Genomic DNA, 15337 nt, shown 5'->3' on the forward strand with positions numbered 1-15337 from the left:
TGTTTTTCTTTTCGGCGTGGATTTACTCTCGTATCGGCAATCCTCGTGCGCGTGCGATTCACAAGATCGTCACGCTTTCAATTTCTTCCAATCGACAGTCTCTATGTGGTTGTTCGTCTCATAGTATCTCCGCAGATCGCGCCGATCTCCTTTGGCGACGAGCCTGTGAACGCTGGAGACTTGGTCTCGGTACAATGCGTGGTGACCAAAGGCGACTCTCCTCTGGAGATCACTTGGACCTTCGATAACCAGCCTATCAGATTCGACCAAATGGACGTGATCGTGTCTAGCTCTGGAAAACGCGTCAAGCAACTGACTATCGAGTCCGTAGCTGCGAGACATGCCGGAGAGTACACCTGCGTTGCCTCGAATGCGGCTGGATCGACTTCGCATTCTGCCAAATTGGACGTCAATGGTACACGCTTGTCGACGAGACTTCCACACCATCATACCACCCACCATCTCCCTTCCCTCGCATTGACCAATCTATTCTCTTCGATTCCTCGCCTCTTCCCATCTATCATCCCCGACACTCGGCATTTTTCTAATTTCGCTTTCTGCTTCTTTTTCTCGTTCTCTCAGTTCGCTGTCGCGTCACTCGCGGTATTTTCTTTTCTCCCCTCTTGATTTTTCTTCCTTCGTCCTTCGACGTCGATGGTCAGTCGCGTGAACTAGGCGGTGCAAGGAAGCGCGACACGATAACTCGCGGATGAAATTCGAGCAACGTTCGATCGGCGAGCGAGACGGGGAGAGGATTCTCCCTTGAGCTACGATTGCGTGACCGTGGCGGTGTTACAGCCTGACCGCGTCGCGGTGACCAAAGCAGACTTTTGTTCCTTTCAGTTTTTTTCTCTCTTTCCAGTCATTCCGAAATTATTGCCGTTCTCGTTCGGCGAGAAACCGCTTAACTCGGGTCAAGTAGTAACGGTACCGTGCGCCGTGGTCGAGGGCGATCAACCCTTGAAGCTTCGCTGGACCTTAAACGGTCATGCGATTTCGCCGCACTCTGGAATCTCAATCGTGGATCTCGGCGGACGGGGCGCCATACTCAGCATAGGATCCGTCCAGGCGACACACGCTGGAACGTACACGTGTATCGCGGAAAACCTTGCCGGAAGGCACGAGCTCTCGGCCGATCTGATTGTCAACGGTGCTTAAGAAACCAAAGATCTATGTGATGAATATAGATCTTTTAATTCGAACCTCACACACCTACGTACATCTTTGTCTTGTCCCTTTGAAACAGTCCAGCCAGTCCTTCGACCAGTTCTCCAGTAGCAGCGTATTTCTCCTTGCTTGAGCAACGTCGATAGACCTTCCTTCTTATTTCTACCTCCTTGGTTCGATTATTTTCCGGCTCGAGTTCACCGTTCCATATTATTTTCTATTTCTCTTGGACGCACATCGGCAAAATGGCGACACGCTTGGTTAACCGGGTGGTAACGCGAGGGAAACTTCTCGGGTGCAGGATCTCAGGATGACTCCGCGTTCGAGATGGAGCGAGCTAATCGTTTCATCGTTAATAACCGCGACGGACTATCCCCGTGAGCGAATCACGCGGTGGTTAAACCATCCCTGCTAAAACGAAACGTCTATTTTCTCCCGCTGCTCTGTATGTATCTGTGCCTGGCTCTAGAGTCGATCTGTCTCTATCTCTCGGCAGTCGCTCCGCATCTGCAGCCGTTCTCGTTCGACGAGGCCAACTCCGGCGATCTGATAATCGTCCATTGCGCGGTCGTAAAGGGGGACACGCCGATTTCGCTCAAGTGGTTGTTCGAGGGACGCCATTTAGAAGTAGGCGACGGAGTGGGTATCACCGCGTTGGGGGATAGAGTGTCCGCTCTGACGATCCCCGCAGTCAGGGGAGAGCACGCCGGGGAGTATGCTTGCGTGGCCGATAATCCAGCCGGTCGTGCTAGGCACAGCGCCCATCTGAAAGTGAACGGTACAGAAAACGAGATCACGCACGTAATCATGGTATTCAGCAGAAATCAGAGCAACGTGTGGTATATCGAAACAATTGGAAACCGGCATGATATTGTGATCCAGCCGTATATGACGCGTAGCCCGTTGCGACGCCGTTGCTATGCGTTTTTACGTGTTGCGTTACATTCGTTTGCGTTTATTCGGACCGGCCAACGGAACGATGTTTTTTATTAATTCAATTAATTATCCGCTCTTGCGTGACTCGTAGTTCGAGTAGTAGCCGTATATTTGACACAGAACCAGCAAAGTCTCTACTACTGTCTGCTGTTGATTGTTGTAATAGCGTACAAATATTGAATATGTTTTTTGGAAAGTCTGCATTTGCTCGACTGTCCATTCTTTCTTTCTTTCTTACATATAATTATCATCCCGCATCGTTTGTTTCGAAGCATCATCGTTTAGGTAGGTCGCTCGGCCGAGTGTAGCTTTTGGACCACAGTCCCACTCTCGTTATCCTTGGGCTACCATGATCAAAGGTAATTTGTCCGTAGTTCAGGACGAGCTAAAGTTCCCCCTTCATTCCCAGGTCCAGTTCTCTTTCTCGTTTTCTCCTTCTACACACGTACACGCTCATACACTGTGTCTCTACTTCTTTCCGTTTCTGTCTCTCTCTCTTACTTCTTCTCTCTTTTCTCTCTGGCACTTTCTCCATCCTTCTCTTCGTCCTTCGCGAATCATCATCGGCAAGAGACGATTCTCGGAGAGAGAAAGAGAGAAACGACGATGATTCCGGCATGTATCGTTCGCCAACGAACGCGTGTAACGGAAACGCGTAAAGTAGGTTTCGATATACAGCGATGGAGGAGGGTTACCGAGAGATCACGGACGAAAGACAAGAGCCGTGAGAGTCTGCCGCGGATGGTAGGGAAAAATCAACGAACCGATGAAAGTCGACGATGAATATGACCACGAGACTGGTCGCAGACTGGTCCAGCCCACGGATAGGGGTCGCAGAGAAAACGGATGACAGGGAGAGGGTGTACCGTGGATCTAGTTAGAGAATATCATTCCAGTCGTGCCACGGATCAGTCCGTTCGATTTTGGGGATCAACCGATTTATGCGGGGCAGGCTGCCCAATTGGCGTGCATGGTGCTGGTGGGTGACACTCCCATCGATATTACCTGGACCCACGAGGACCAGCCTCTGTCGCAATTCATGGGATACAACATCGGGAAACTCGGCCCACGGACGAGTATCTTGCTGATCGAGCCGGTAACACCGGAGCACGCTGGACGTTATACGTGTATCGCCAGCAATCCGTCCGGCAAAGCGATGCACGAGGCGACATTGCGAGTTCACGGTTAGGGCCAGACTAATGGGATCATTGAATGATACATTCTAATGATTGAACGATGATTGAATAAGTCGGAATGAAAAGCAACCGCGTCGGAGGCCCGTGAGAGTATTTGATTGCAGGCTTGATTGATGCATCTTCGTCGTTGCCGAAGCTGTCGTGTTTCCTTGGCGCAGCTTTCTGGATTTCAGTTCTCAGCGGAAGAGTTTGACACAACAGCGTGTTGCTTTCGTCGCCGCGGACGACACTCTTGCGCGCCGTTTCTCATCTCCCTCTTTCTCTGTTTCTCTTTCTCTCTTGCTCTTTCTAATTTTCTCTCTCTCTCTCTCTCTCTCTCTCTCTCTCTCTCTATCTATCTATCTATCTATCTATCTCTCTTTTCTTACGCCTTTCTCTCTGTCTTCTCTCTACTCTTTACTCTCGTAATTCTGTATATACCTGTTTGTCTACTTGCGTTTCTTCTACGTTTCTGTTCACACTTTCTGGTCCCGCCTATGTTTTTCAGCCGAGTAGCAAACGCAAAGTCACGCCCAGAGTCCTACGTGCCCCCCAAACCCCCAGCAAATTGGTTGAGCTTGACCCGCATCGTATTTGTGGCTAAGTATTTCGCCTCGTTTGATTACCCTGTCTCGTTGTCATGCTCATCGTCGCTAATTTCTTCGACGACACTTTTCGTTGGCTTTCCAATTGTTTTCTCGCCACGCGACAACAAATCCAGGCACGTGATTAGGATACACGCCATTTTTCGTTATCATGCGCGACTCTCATCATCGCGTTACATACTCACGTGCCATTTAATCACTCTCATACGGATACCGAATAGTCGATCGGTGGATCATCGCGATCTCACAGCGAAATCTCTAGGTCCCAGCGATCGAGCTGCGTCTCTCGTGATCACATTCGAGTGTCGATTTATTATACCTCACCGTACCCCCGTCGCGCTACAACGTGTCCTTGTTCCAAGATGACCGACCGACCATCCAATCACCCTCGAAAATCACCCTTTCAACCCCTGCCTCGTGAACCAGTGGAAAAGAACCTCTTTCACCTCTTCACCTCCGCCCCGCCTCTCACCACACGTCTCGCCTCGTTCATTTTTTACATGCATTTGTAGTAGTAGCCGATATATCTTTTAATACGCATGCTATCGTTCCTTAGCCTATAACGCGTACATTATTTTTCAAGCGGTGCAGCATGATGGACCGTGCTCGAGTAGCATAGTACCATAGCGTTCCTTGCATGCGCGCTGTGAGCTCCTTCAGAGCCGCAAACGCAATCTCTTCTATCTGCCTGTTAACCATCTTTCTGTTCGTGCCAGTAGACACCCGCATAATCATCTCGAATTCCCGCATGTCGAATTTTCGCAGTGTTGTCGCAGTTGCGGGAGCGAGTCGCGTTTCGTTCAGCATGCCACGAAACTGATCGTCGTGATCTCCAGTTTTGTTTCATTCGTTCACTCCGAGAAAGAGAAATGTCGTCCGAGGATAAGGATTGTCGACGGTTCCAAGGTTCCCGTGGAACCTTGCGTGAACTCGAGATCACGATGCGACTGACTCCCGGATTAACTGCCGATATATCGAACACGCCGGGAGAACATTCGAGTAACCTTGTTGTTCTGTAACAGTACCTCCACGTTGGATTCTGGAACCTACCGATAAGGCATTTGCTCAAGGCTCTGACGCACGCGTTGAATGCAAAGCTGATGGTTTCCCCAAGCCCCAGGTCACATGGAAGAAAGCAGCTGGTAATAATATTCGCCTCGATGATTATCGTTCGTCTTCCCTTTAATGTCCCGAATGTTCTTCGCATCGCAAGTTTCCCTTTTCATTTTCTAGGCGATACACCGGGCGATTACACCGACTTGAAACTGAACAACCCAGACATCAGCGTCGAGGATGGAACCCTGTCTATTAACAACATTCAAAAGACCAACGAAGGCTACTATCTTTGCGAGGCTGTAAACGGAATTGGCGCAGGACTCTCGGCTGTTACTCTCATCTCGGTTCAGGGTAACCTACTCGCGATCGTTACCTCATTGCTCTCTGTAATTTCAACGATAACTTCTATACCATTTCGTTCACAGCTCCACCCCACTTTGAGATCAAACTGAAGAACCAGACTGCACGACGCGGAGAACCGGCTGTACTGCAATGCGAGGCTCAAGGAGAGAAACCAATTGGCATTTTGTGGAACATGAACAACAAGAGACTGGACCCGAAGAGCGATTCTCGTTACACCATCCGTGAGGAAATTTTGGCCAATGGCGTACTCTCTGACCTGAGCATCAAGAGAACCGAAAGAAGCGACTCTGCCCTCTTCACCTGCGTTGCCACCAATGCCTTTGGAAGCGATGACACTAGCATCAACATGATCGTACAAGGTTTGAGTCGATCTTTCTACGGATTAATCGCTTAATTAATTAATATGGAAGTAATGAAACGAATAAATAAAATTTGCTCGCAGAGGTTCCCGAAGTTCCATATGGCTTGAAAGTATTAGACAAATCCGGACGATCGGTTCAACTCTCCTGGGCAGCACCATACGACGGAAACAGCCCCATGAAACGCTATGTCATTGAATACAAGATCAGCAAAGGCTCCTGGGAAACCGATATCGACAGAGTACTCGTACCTGGATCGCAACAGAACGTAGCCGGTGTTTTCAATCTGAGACCTGCCACTACCTATCACCTGAGAATTGTTGCCGAGAATGAAATTGGTGCATCTGATCCGTCCGATACCGTTACTATCATTACCGCCGAAGAAGCTCCTAGTGGCCCACCAACCTCTGTTCGCGTCGATGCTCTTAACCAACACACTCTTAAGGTAACGTTTCCCGTAATTCGATTTCCGAATAACGAAGGGTATCGCGATTCAACTGGAACGCAATTATCCATTTTATTCGATTAGGTAACATGGAAACCACCCCCACGCGAAGACTGGAACGGCGAGATTCTTGGATACTACGTTGGCTACAGACTCTCTTCCTCCGACAAACCCTACATGTTCGAAACCGTGGACTTCTTGAAGGAAGATGGAAAGGAACACCACTTGCAGATCATGAACCTGAAGACCTACACCCAATACAGCGTTGTCGTTCAAGCGTTTAACAAAGTTGGATCGGGACCAATGAGCGAGGAACGTAGACAACACACTGCCGAAGGAGTACCCGAACAACCCCCTCATGACACTACCTGCACCACTTTGACCTCTCAGACCATCAGAGTTTCCTGGATGTCACCACCTCTTAGCGCTGCCAACGGAGTCATTACTGGATACAAGGTAGGTTTGGTATCATTAAGAATAAATCTGGTTGTAGCGGTGTTTACAGTTTCCTTTTGTAGGTTATTTACGGACCCTCTGACACGTGGTACGACGAAAACTCCAAGGACACAAAGATCACCTCCTCCAGCGAGACCATTTTACACGGACTGAAGAAATACACCAACTACAGCATGCAGGTTTTGGCTTTCACTTCTGGTGGCGATGGAGTTAAGTCTGCACCTATTCACTGCCAAACGGAACAAGATGGTGAGTGGCGTTCTGTAAATATAACTGCAAAACGAATCGTACGAGGTCTACGAGGTACTCAGTGCTATATTTCTCGTAGTCCCCGAAGCACCTATCGCGATCAAGTCTCTCGTCATGTCTGGTGAATCGATTCTCGTCTCGTGGCGCCCACCAAGCCAACCAAATGGAGTGATCACCCAGTATACCGTTTACACCAAGGCAGACAACACCGAGGAACCGACTAGCCAAAAAGTACCACCGAATCAACTGACCCACGAGGCATCTGGATTGGATAAACAACGTCGATACGATTTCTGGGTAACTGCTAGCACCAACATTGGCGAAGGAGAGGCTTCAAAGATCGTGGCATTGGCACCAAGTGTTCGCGGTATTTTTCAAACTCTTGCTACGTGTATTCGTTATATGTCTTTATATTTATTATAATTTTTGTATCTCGTAAAATTCTAGTACCGGCAAAGATCGCATCGTTCGACGACAAATTCACGGCTACCTACAAGGAAGATGTTAAATTACCCTGCCTGGCTGTTGGAGTACCTGCACCGGAAGTCATTTGGAAAGTACGTGGCGCCGTTCTTCAATCAAGCGACAGACTGCGACAATTGCCCGAAGGATCTCTGTTCATTAAGGAAGTCGATCGTACCGATGCCGGAGAATACTCGTGCTATGTCGAAAACTCGTTTGGCCATGACACCGTTACACATCAACTGATCGTTCACGGTGAGTGCTATTAGTAATGGACTGGATGAGATCGCGGAACGAATGATCGAGATACGGTGGCATTTCATAGCTCCCCCACACTCGCCGCAAGTCACCCTCACTGCTACCACCACCAACTCGTTGACAATGAAACTTGGACCTCATCCTACTGACAACGCTCCGATTCATGGATACACGATTCACTACAAACCGGAATTCGGCGACTGGGAAACTGCACAGATGAGTTCTACTGCTCAGAAATACACTTTGGAAAATCTGTGGTGCGGCTCGAGATACCAGATTTACGTCACTGCATACAACGGGTAACAATCTAGGCCTACGCGAACGAAATTCTCGCGGAATGAAACTGATTAGCCGTGATTCTCTTAGAATTGGAACCGGCGATCCCTCTGACATGCTTAACACTCGCACGAAAGGCTCGAAACCGATCATTCCCGAAGCGGCTAGGTTCATCGAAGTCTCCACGAACAGCATCACTCTCCATTTGAGCGCTTGGTCTGACGGTGGCTGCCCCATGCTCTACTTCGTTGTCGAACACAAGAAGAAGTAAGAAAAGTTTTATATCGAATTAAGGATCTTTTGGATTTGACGGGGATTTAAGCGAGTTGATTTGACGCTATTCAGGCACCAACAGGAATGGAATCAGGTATCGAACAATGTCAAACCCGGCGGAAACTTCGTTGTTTTGGATTTGGACCCTGCTAGCTGGTATCACTTGCGCGTTACTGCTCACAACAATGCTGGTTTCACGGTAGCCGAATACGAATTTGCGACACTCACTGTAACTGGAGGTAAGTATGGCAAAGGTTAAAATGGCAACAGCACACTCGTAGCCGGTGCTAATGGTGGCTGGATTGAATGGTCGCCGTATTTTTTGTTCCAGGCACCATTGCACCGGCCCGCGAGCTACCTGACGTGAACGGTGGTGGCAACGACGAGGATCCGATGAAAATTTTCATGGCTAACTTAAATCTGGTCGTACCCGTGGTAGCAGCTATTCTCGTTATAATCGTTGCCGTCATCGTGATCTGCGTTCTCAGAGGAAAGGGCCATGGTAGCGATAAAGGTAATCTTTCTTTGTTTTATCTTTCCGTGGAACAGGTACGATCGCACCCCCCGTACGCAATGGTGGTAACGACAACACGGATGTCAGACGTTATTTCCCCTGGTTACCTAGCTGGATTGACGTAAACGTGGTGGTGCCGGTCGGAGCTACGGTTGTTGTGATTATTGTAGGCATAGTGGTGATTTGCGTCGCTCTATCTAGGAGAACACGAGGTCCGGAACAAACACGGCTGCGAGGTATCTCATCAGCCGACGAGAAATATTACGAAGGACAATGTATACCAATTTTTTTTTATTATTTTAACTTGCTAAGTCAAAAAGCAGACGGAAGTTTATCAGAAGGATAATTTTTCAGTAAAGGGAAAGTTTAACTGATCGAACGAAAATAACACGGACGAAGAACTAGGGTGTACAAATTATTTTTCTGATGATCGATCCAAATCAAATATCGAATGATCCAGATTATCGAACTTCCGATCGACACTTGTACCTTAATCCTTTCAGACGACGTGGTATATCAGCAAACCGGAGTTGGCGGAGCTACCCTTGACAAACGCAGGCCTGACCTTCGCGACGAACTTGGATACATTGCACCACCGAACCGCAAGCTGCCCCCTGTTCCCGGATCCAACTATAACACCTGCGATCGCATCAAGCGAGGTACAGTGATAAGTAAGCCACAACTGCCAACAATATGATTTCTAGCTAAATTCCAATTATTGTCTAGATGTTGTCGCATCGGCACGATAGTGTTATTCTTTTTATTTTACGCGACACATTATCGAATCGCACACGATTTAGACTTCACCAGTGTCAGACAAGTCGGCATATCGATACGTCTTAAAAGACCATACACAAACACTACCAGACACCATCATTCATACACGCGTTTATCATAGACATTGCCAGTTGTTTCATTGTTTGCCTCGCTTCCAAATGTTTTTTCTCTATACGTAATCGAGATGTATGTCCCACGGGAACGGTTATTTCTCCTCCCTTATTTTGCGCTTATCACACATCGCTACGCGGACCAAGCGTCGATACGCCTTGAACGATCACCCTGTCCACCCTGATGACCCCGTGAATCGTCAATGAAATCGATCGCCCCGATATGGCAGCGAGCCAAAATCGAACATCGGTAAGCGCCAGTCAGTCGTACGACCTTTGTAGTATATGTTCGATAGGTGGAACAGGCTCGATAAGAAGTCACTCGACGTGGGATCCCAGACGACATATGTACGAAGAATTGAATCATTGCGCACCGAACCGAAGATGTCCACCGCCACCTCGAATGGGCAGTGCCGAGGCTCTCTCCCACAGAGGTTGGTAAAAGTAGTTAAAGACCCAAACGAAGCGCTCTTTCTCCTTCGTGTCGCCGTGACGAGCCTTCGTCTATCGCGAGACTACGATTACTAACCTATGGCCGGTGCAGCTGCTGGCTGGTTGCAGTCGGTCTTCGTAAGTCCTCTCAGTTCCACCAATTCTCACACCGTGCTCATGCAACCGCCATCATCTTAATGTTTGCACGACCTCGCATGTCTGCGCTCTGGTACCCTTTTGTTTTGCAAACAGATGAAAACACGACGCACTCATAGGAAACACCTCTTTCGATTCATTCTCCACTTTTCACAACGGAACAGGGCCAGCTTTCTTCGCTCGACTTTCGTCACCTTTGAGGTTGCAATTTACACGTCTCGATGGCAAAGCGACCGTTTACGATATCCCTTACGTGGTAAGAGAATCGAACGAACGCAAAGGGGCACTGTATCCACACGACTAACGAGCATGACACTTTTCCTATAAACGTTTCTCGATAATAAGCAAGAACCAGAGAAGAGGAGAAACATAGGAATGCAATACGTAGGTACCCGATGATTTTAGCGATAGTCATGGCTGCACGAGACCAACACCCTGCGAAGGATTATCCGCTTGATTTATCGAGAGATAATCTCGTACAATGAATAGATTAGTTAAACTAAGTCTATAGCTGCAGTGTCTACCCTGAGTGATCGTTTCTTTCAGGCATGGAGGATGAGATCTGCCCGTACGCCACCTTCCACCTTCTTGGATTCCGCGAAGAAATGGACCCCAGCAAGGCTATGCAATTCCAGACCTTCCCACACCCCGGCAATGGACACTCTGGCACCATGGGACCACCTGTTGGACATCCTACTAACGCTTCTGCTCACAGCCGCTCTGGATCTCAATCAATGGTATTAGACGCGTCTCTGTTTAATCCGATTATGGTTTAGGGAGATTCTCGGAATTAATTACGACCTCGGCAATCGCGTTCGCTATTTTGATCGATTCGTTTTTCTCTCTCTCTCTCTCTCTCTCTCTCTCTCTAGCCACGTCAAAACGGTCGCTACTCTCGAGTACCATCCCAAGGAGGTGGCAGCGGAACCCACAACGTCTTCTCTCCCGAATACGATGACCCAGCAAACTGTGCTCCCGAAGAAGATCAGTATGGCTCTCAATACGGACAATACGGCGCTCCCTACGATCACTATGGATCCCGTGGCTCTGTTGGACGTCGCAGCGTTGGATCGGCCCGCAACATCCCCGTCTCTGGATCACCCGAACCACCCCCACCACCACCAAGGAACCACGACCAGAATAACTCGAGTTTCAACGACAGCAAAGAGAGCAACGAGATCAGCGAGGCAGAGTGTGACCGCGACCAACTCGTGAACCGCAACTACGGCGGTCAGTACAAAGAACCGTGATCGAGTAGGGGACCAGAGGACCGAATTGCGAAGCGAAATAATATAGAATGGTTCGATATCGGGAAAGGCAACGCCGTAGGCGTTGTTCCTCCTCGAGTCGAGTCAGGGTGACCACGTTTCGTGTATTCCCTCTGTGTTTCCTATCACTGCTCGTTCTTACGTAGTAGAAAATATAGGCATGCCGAGCGAGTCACGACGTACAAGAATGAACCGGGACTCGCTGCGGAGTCTGTGTATCTAATCGTTTAGCTTCCACGATTTGCATGCTACGTGTCGTCGTAGTAGTTTACCGTTGTGTCAATCGTGCCGTGTGTTTTTCTATTTCAGTGAATGCTCGCGGCAAGGACGGCATGACCACCGAGGAGATGCGTAAACTCATAGAGAGGTCAGTAGAGATCGAGTGAGTTTGGTTAACGGTGTACGATTAAGAAACGTCACCGTTCATGCCGCTGTGTCTCGAGCGATTTCTTGACTCGAGAACTGTCATTGACTTTCTCGAAAGTAAATTGGCCAAACTCTCCGTTAGTCGCTTCGACTTTTGCTGTTCGGAAGAACGTGATTCGTTTCTCGACTCTCGGTAATACATACTTTGCTAGACCTGCTTATCCCTCTCGTAAATATATTTGTCTCTAAACCATTGGTACCTTCGGATTCGATTCGGATCAATATCGATTCTCTGGATATTCCAAAATGATAGTGGCGATCGAGTGCACGGTGGTTCCGCTAAGAACTCTGAACAATCCTTTTGACAATCTATTTAACGTATCTCTGACTTTTTCTTGTTTCATGACTCTTTACGCAGGAAGCCGTAAGTTCGTTAGACAATAATAATAATAATTAAACCGCAGGATGCATTATCGTAACGACAATCGCGTTAGAAATGATTTTTGGAAAGCTTTAGAAGTTGCGTTAACTTTGTTCTTAGCTAGTTTTTGTGGCCACGAGAACATAGGTCAGTCAATGCTTGGACAGCGTCGCTTCCATACCAACGACAATCAGATCTCTACCTGGGTCGAATAACGCTTACTATGTCAACATGTGTTTGCATGCGATTTTAATGACAATTTGCCAAGTGTGATAATCGTAGTTAACACTAATTTTTTCACTAGATCACGTCGACGGTATACGATTACGATCGATGCCCCCCGATCTTTATTTTCGCTACAGCTCTCGCTCCTGTCATTGCTACAGATCCTGCTGCCATTGCTGCTGGTGCTACTAACTTTACCAACCGCTATAAAATATCTTTATTATCGTGCCTATTAATGAAATACGACTCGTGTGTCATTAATATACTCGCGATTGCAGCTATTGCATGTACCGCTGAGCTACGTGCAGATAGTTTTCATTTCTGTCCTTTAGCTGCATAGAAGTTATCGAGGGAAACGCGATAAACCGTTAGTATGTCGCTCATGCAAAAGGGAACGCTAGTGTACGTGGAAGAGAATTGAAAACATGAAACTCCCTGTTACAGAAACGAAGCCCCCAGTCGGCAAGCCGGCGCCGGCCACGGCGGTCACGGGGGACACCTCACACCCTACGATACTGTGGCAGTGTAACCTGTAAATCATCTTCCGTGGTCTTCCGTCTCTCTCGTCGCCAGCGGCCGAAGACTCGAGAGAAGCGGAAAGAATGCGCACGCTAACTCTTCCCCCGGTGCTGTCGTCGGCCCAAATTGCAACGATTTATCGAGTAAAAGAGAAAAGGAAAAAAAGAAAAAAGAACAAAAAAAGAATTACCATCGTCGCGAGTAGATAGATTCGGTCCATTGCACTAGGCGGTACACTCGTTGAGACGTTCACTTAAGTAATCGACCATGTTACCAACGGCGGGAGCATTTTGCCTCTCGAAGGGACCGTCGACCTTCTTCGTCTCCGACCATATCGTTTTCCCCAATTTTGGCCTTTCTATATTTCGATCTCGCGTTTTTTCGTATAGCTCACTCGTTCTTGCTCAATTCTCGACAAGGCCAGATTACGAAACTGCCAAATTGATTGACTGCCGATCTAGGCGAAGGGATCACTTTTATTCGGGGGGTAAGATACCGCGTCGTCCCCGGTAATTTATCGTACGATCGATATCGCCGTCGATCCGTCGTGAACGAGTGTCCTGTTAGAAGACGAACACACCCGGCATGTTCGTGGACGTTGAAAACGCGGCTAGAATCCGGCCCGCGACGCGTGCTCTCGGCGACGGTGCATTTCACGGGGGTTTTGGCGGGATGTCCTAGGTTACAATTGTCGCTTCCAAGCGCCACGAGTCACGGGAAGTACACACGAGATACATTAGTTACTCGCTTTTTAAGTCATGGTTGTGCCACACTGCCGCTCCCCGCAGGCATATGATATTATACATACATACATATATATGATAATATTATACATATATATACAATTTATAATTTCGTAACGAAGGTTGTGTCCCCCTTTTTGGTGATCGACGATCTTGAGTCTCGACGTCGCGGAGAGCAAGTCTAGAGAGCACTGTTTTGCGACAGTGTCGCAGAGAGTGCGTCGTCGTTGTCGTCGTCGTAGCAGTAGTCAGACAACAGGTCGCACCGATGCCGTGGTGGCGTCTAAACGAAACCTTTCCCGCCGCGCGTGTCGAACCAACAAAATTCACCGAAATTTCATTTGCCGATCGACTTATCCGTAGGAAGAACGCGGCACGCTAGATCGTACAACGCGATTTCAACGAGGAACATCAACTGACCACATTCATAATAATACTACATCACACGCCATACGTTAAAGGAGAGAAGGGAACGCGCAAGCACACACCACGCTCGCTGTCGATTTTTAATCGTCCTATATAATATTTAGTCCGCTGTACACACACATATATTCGCAAGCTAATCTCGATCAATTATGAACGTATGTGAATTTAACGATACATGCGACGATGATATTATACGTGTAAGCAATTCGAGCAACAAGTACCGATTTAAACGTAAGTAGGACATAAGTCGGACGGATGGTCGCGAGGTGCGCCGTTACTCTTTCGTTGACTGGCGACGCGTCGAGTGTAGTTGAACAAACGCAAAAATCAGGACCCATAACCGCGATTGGTAATCGAGAATGATAGACGGAAAAGAAAAAAAATGGAAGAAAAAGAGGAAAAAAAAGAAAAGAAAAAAAGAAATACGAAACACCGCTCGTTCGGATATACGATCCTATACGTCGATGTGGCGCCAGGATACAGTTACGGCGCGTGTCTCATAGCTCGTTTTTATCACAACACTATTTAGATATATAAAAATATATAAATATATAAATATATATATACATTGACGTTCATATACATACGTTGTAAGTAGGTATGTCTAGGTGTCGCATTTATTTGCCGAGGCGATGCACGAGTGGTACACCAGTCGAACATGGTCACGGTCGAAGAATGTCTCGTCGTTGACGATGAGGTATTGCCGGGGTACTTCGGCCGCGAACCCTCGATTCTTTTTCACGAACCTCCGTTTCGATCGCTGGCTGCGACTCCGCTCGCTGACGCACTTTTACTCATCGATGTGATTTTAAAGGCTGCGCAAAGTCTCGTGTCTCGTGTATGTGTTACGATCGCGCTCTACCACATTAATGTAGCCATATTCAAGTCACCTTTTACGATGTATATCACGTTTTACTCACGTAACGCTCGCGGAGCTTTTCGCTTTGAAGCTTTGGAACTTAACGCGATGAAAGAGAAATCGAAAGATATTTAACTTATTCGATATTAGCCGTACACGATCGATCTCGCGTGCGTCGAACGCGCACGTGACCGTCGATGTTAAGTAAGAAAACCGAGGAAAAATAAAAGGAAAAAAAAGAAAAAAAACGTGATGTCCGCGGATTGTCGCATAGCTCTTTCTTCTATTAACCGATTGGGAATACCATTTGTTTATCGTTATAGTTTGTGTGATCGATCTGGTATCGTTTCTCTTCGCAAGGTTTAACGTTACTTTTGATGATGCTGTGAAACGGTCGGTGCCGCCGTCCGCGTTATACATATATATTATGCTTTGTTCATT

At 47.8% G+C, this 15337-nt stretch overlaps 1 protein-coding gene across 5 annotated transcripts in view; it reads left to right on the top strand.

Moving 5' to 3' along the window:
* The window catches only part of Dscam1 (Down syndrome cell adhesion molecule 1), a 34594-nt gene extending 20151 nt beyond the window's left edge, over positions 1 to 14443 (top strand). The window contains exons 10-29 of one of the 5 annotated variants that reach the window (XM_017911944.1): positions 66 to 415; positions 4906 to 5025; positions 5117 to 5290; positions 5365 to 5661; positions 5745 to 6106; positions 6191 to 6562; positions 6625 to 6811; positions 6891 to 7178; positions 7259 to 7528; positions 7599 to 7830; positions 7898 to 8074; positions 8153 to 8319; positions 8412 to 8594; positions 8630 to 8830; positions 9098 to 9265; positions 9778 to 9915; positions 10616 to 10806; positions 10942 to 11299; positions 11647 to 11704; positions 12794 to 14443. In XM_017911944.1, coding sequence (XP_017767433.1) covers positions 66 to 415; positions 4906 to 5025; positions 5117 to 5290; positions 5365 to 5661; positions 5745 to 6106; positions 6191 to 6562; positions 6625 to 6811; positions 6891 to 7178; positions 7259 to 7528; positions 7599 to 7830; positions 7898 to 8074; positions 8153 to 8319; positions 8412 to 8594; positions 8630 to 8830; positions 9098 to 9265; positions 9778 to 9915; positions 10616 to 10806; positions 10942 to 11299; positions 11647 to 11704; positions 12794 to 12878 — 4378 coding nt within the window. In that variant the 3' untranslated portion in view covers positions 12879 to 14443. Of the gene's footprint in view, positions 1 to 65; positions 416 to 4905; positions 5026 to 5116; positions 5291 to 5364; positions 5662 to 5744; positions 6107 to 6190; positions 6563 to 6624; positions 6812 to 6890; positions 7179 to 7258; positions 7529 to 7598; positions 7831 to 7897; positions 8075 to 8152; positions 8320 to 8411; positions 8595 to 8629; positions 8870 to 9097; positions 9266 to 9777; positions 9916 to 10615; positions 10807 to 10941; positions 11300 to 11646; positions 11705 to 12121; positions 12128 to 12793 lie in introns of all 5 variants that reach the window. The other 4 variants (XM_017911937.1, XM_017911912.1, XM_017911928.1 and 1 more) reach the window with 4 other exon arrangements.
* Positions 14444 to 15337: the final 894 nt, after the last annotated feature.

This window comes from Eufriesea mexicana, unplaced genomic scaffold, assembly GCF_001483705.2.
Source record: "Eufriesea mexicana isolate 0111107269 unplaced genomic scaffold, ASM148370v2 scaffold474474858, whole genome shotgun sequence".
Lineage (NCBI taxonomy): Eukaryota > Metazoa > Arthropoda > Insecta > Hymenoptera > Apidae > Eufriesea > Eufriesea mexicana.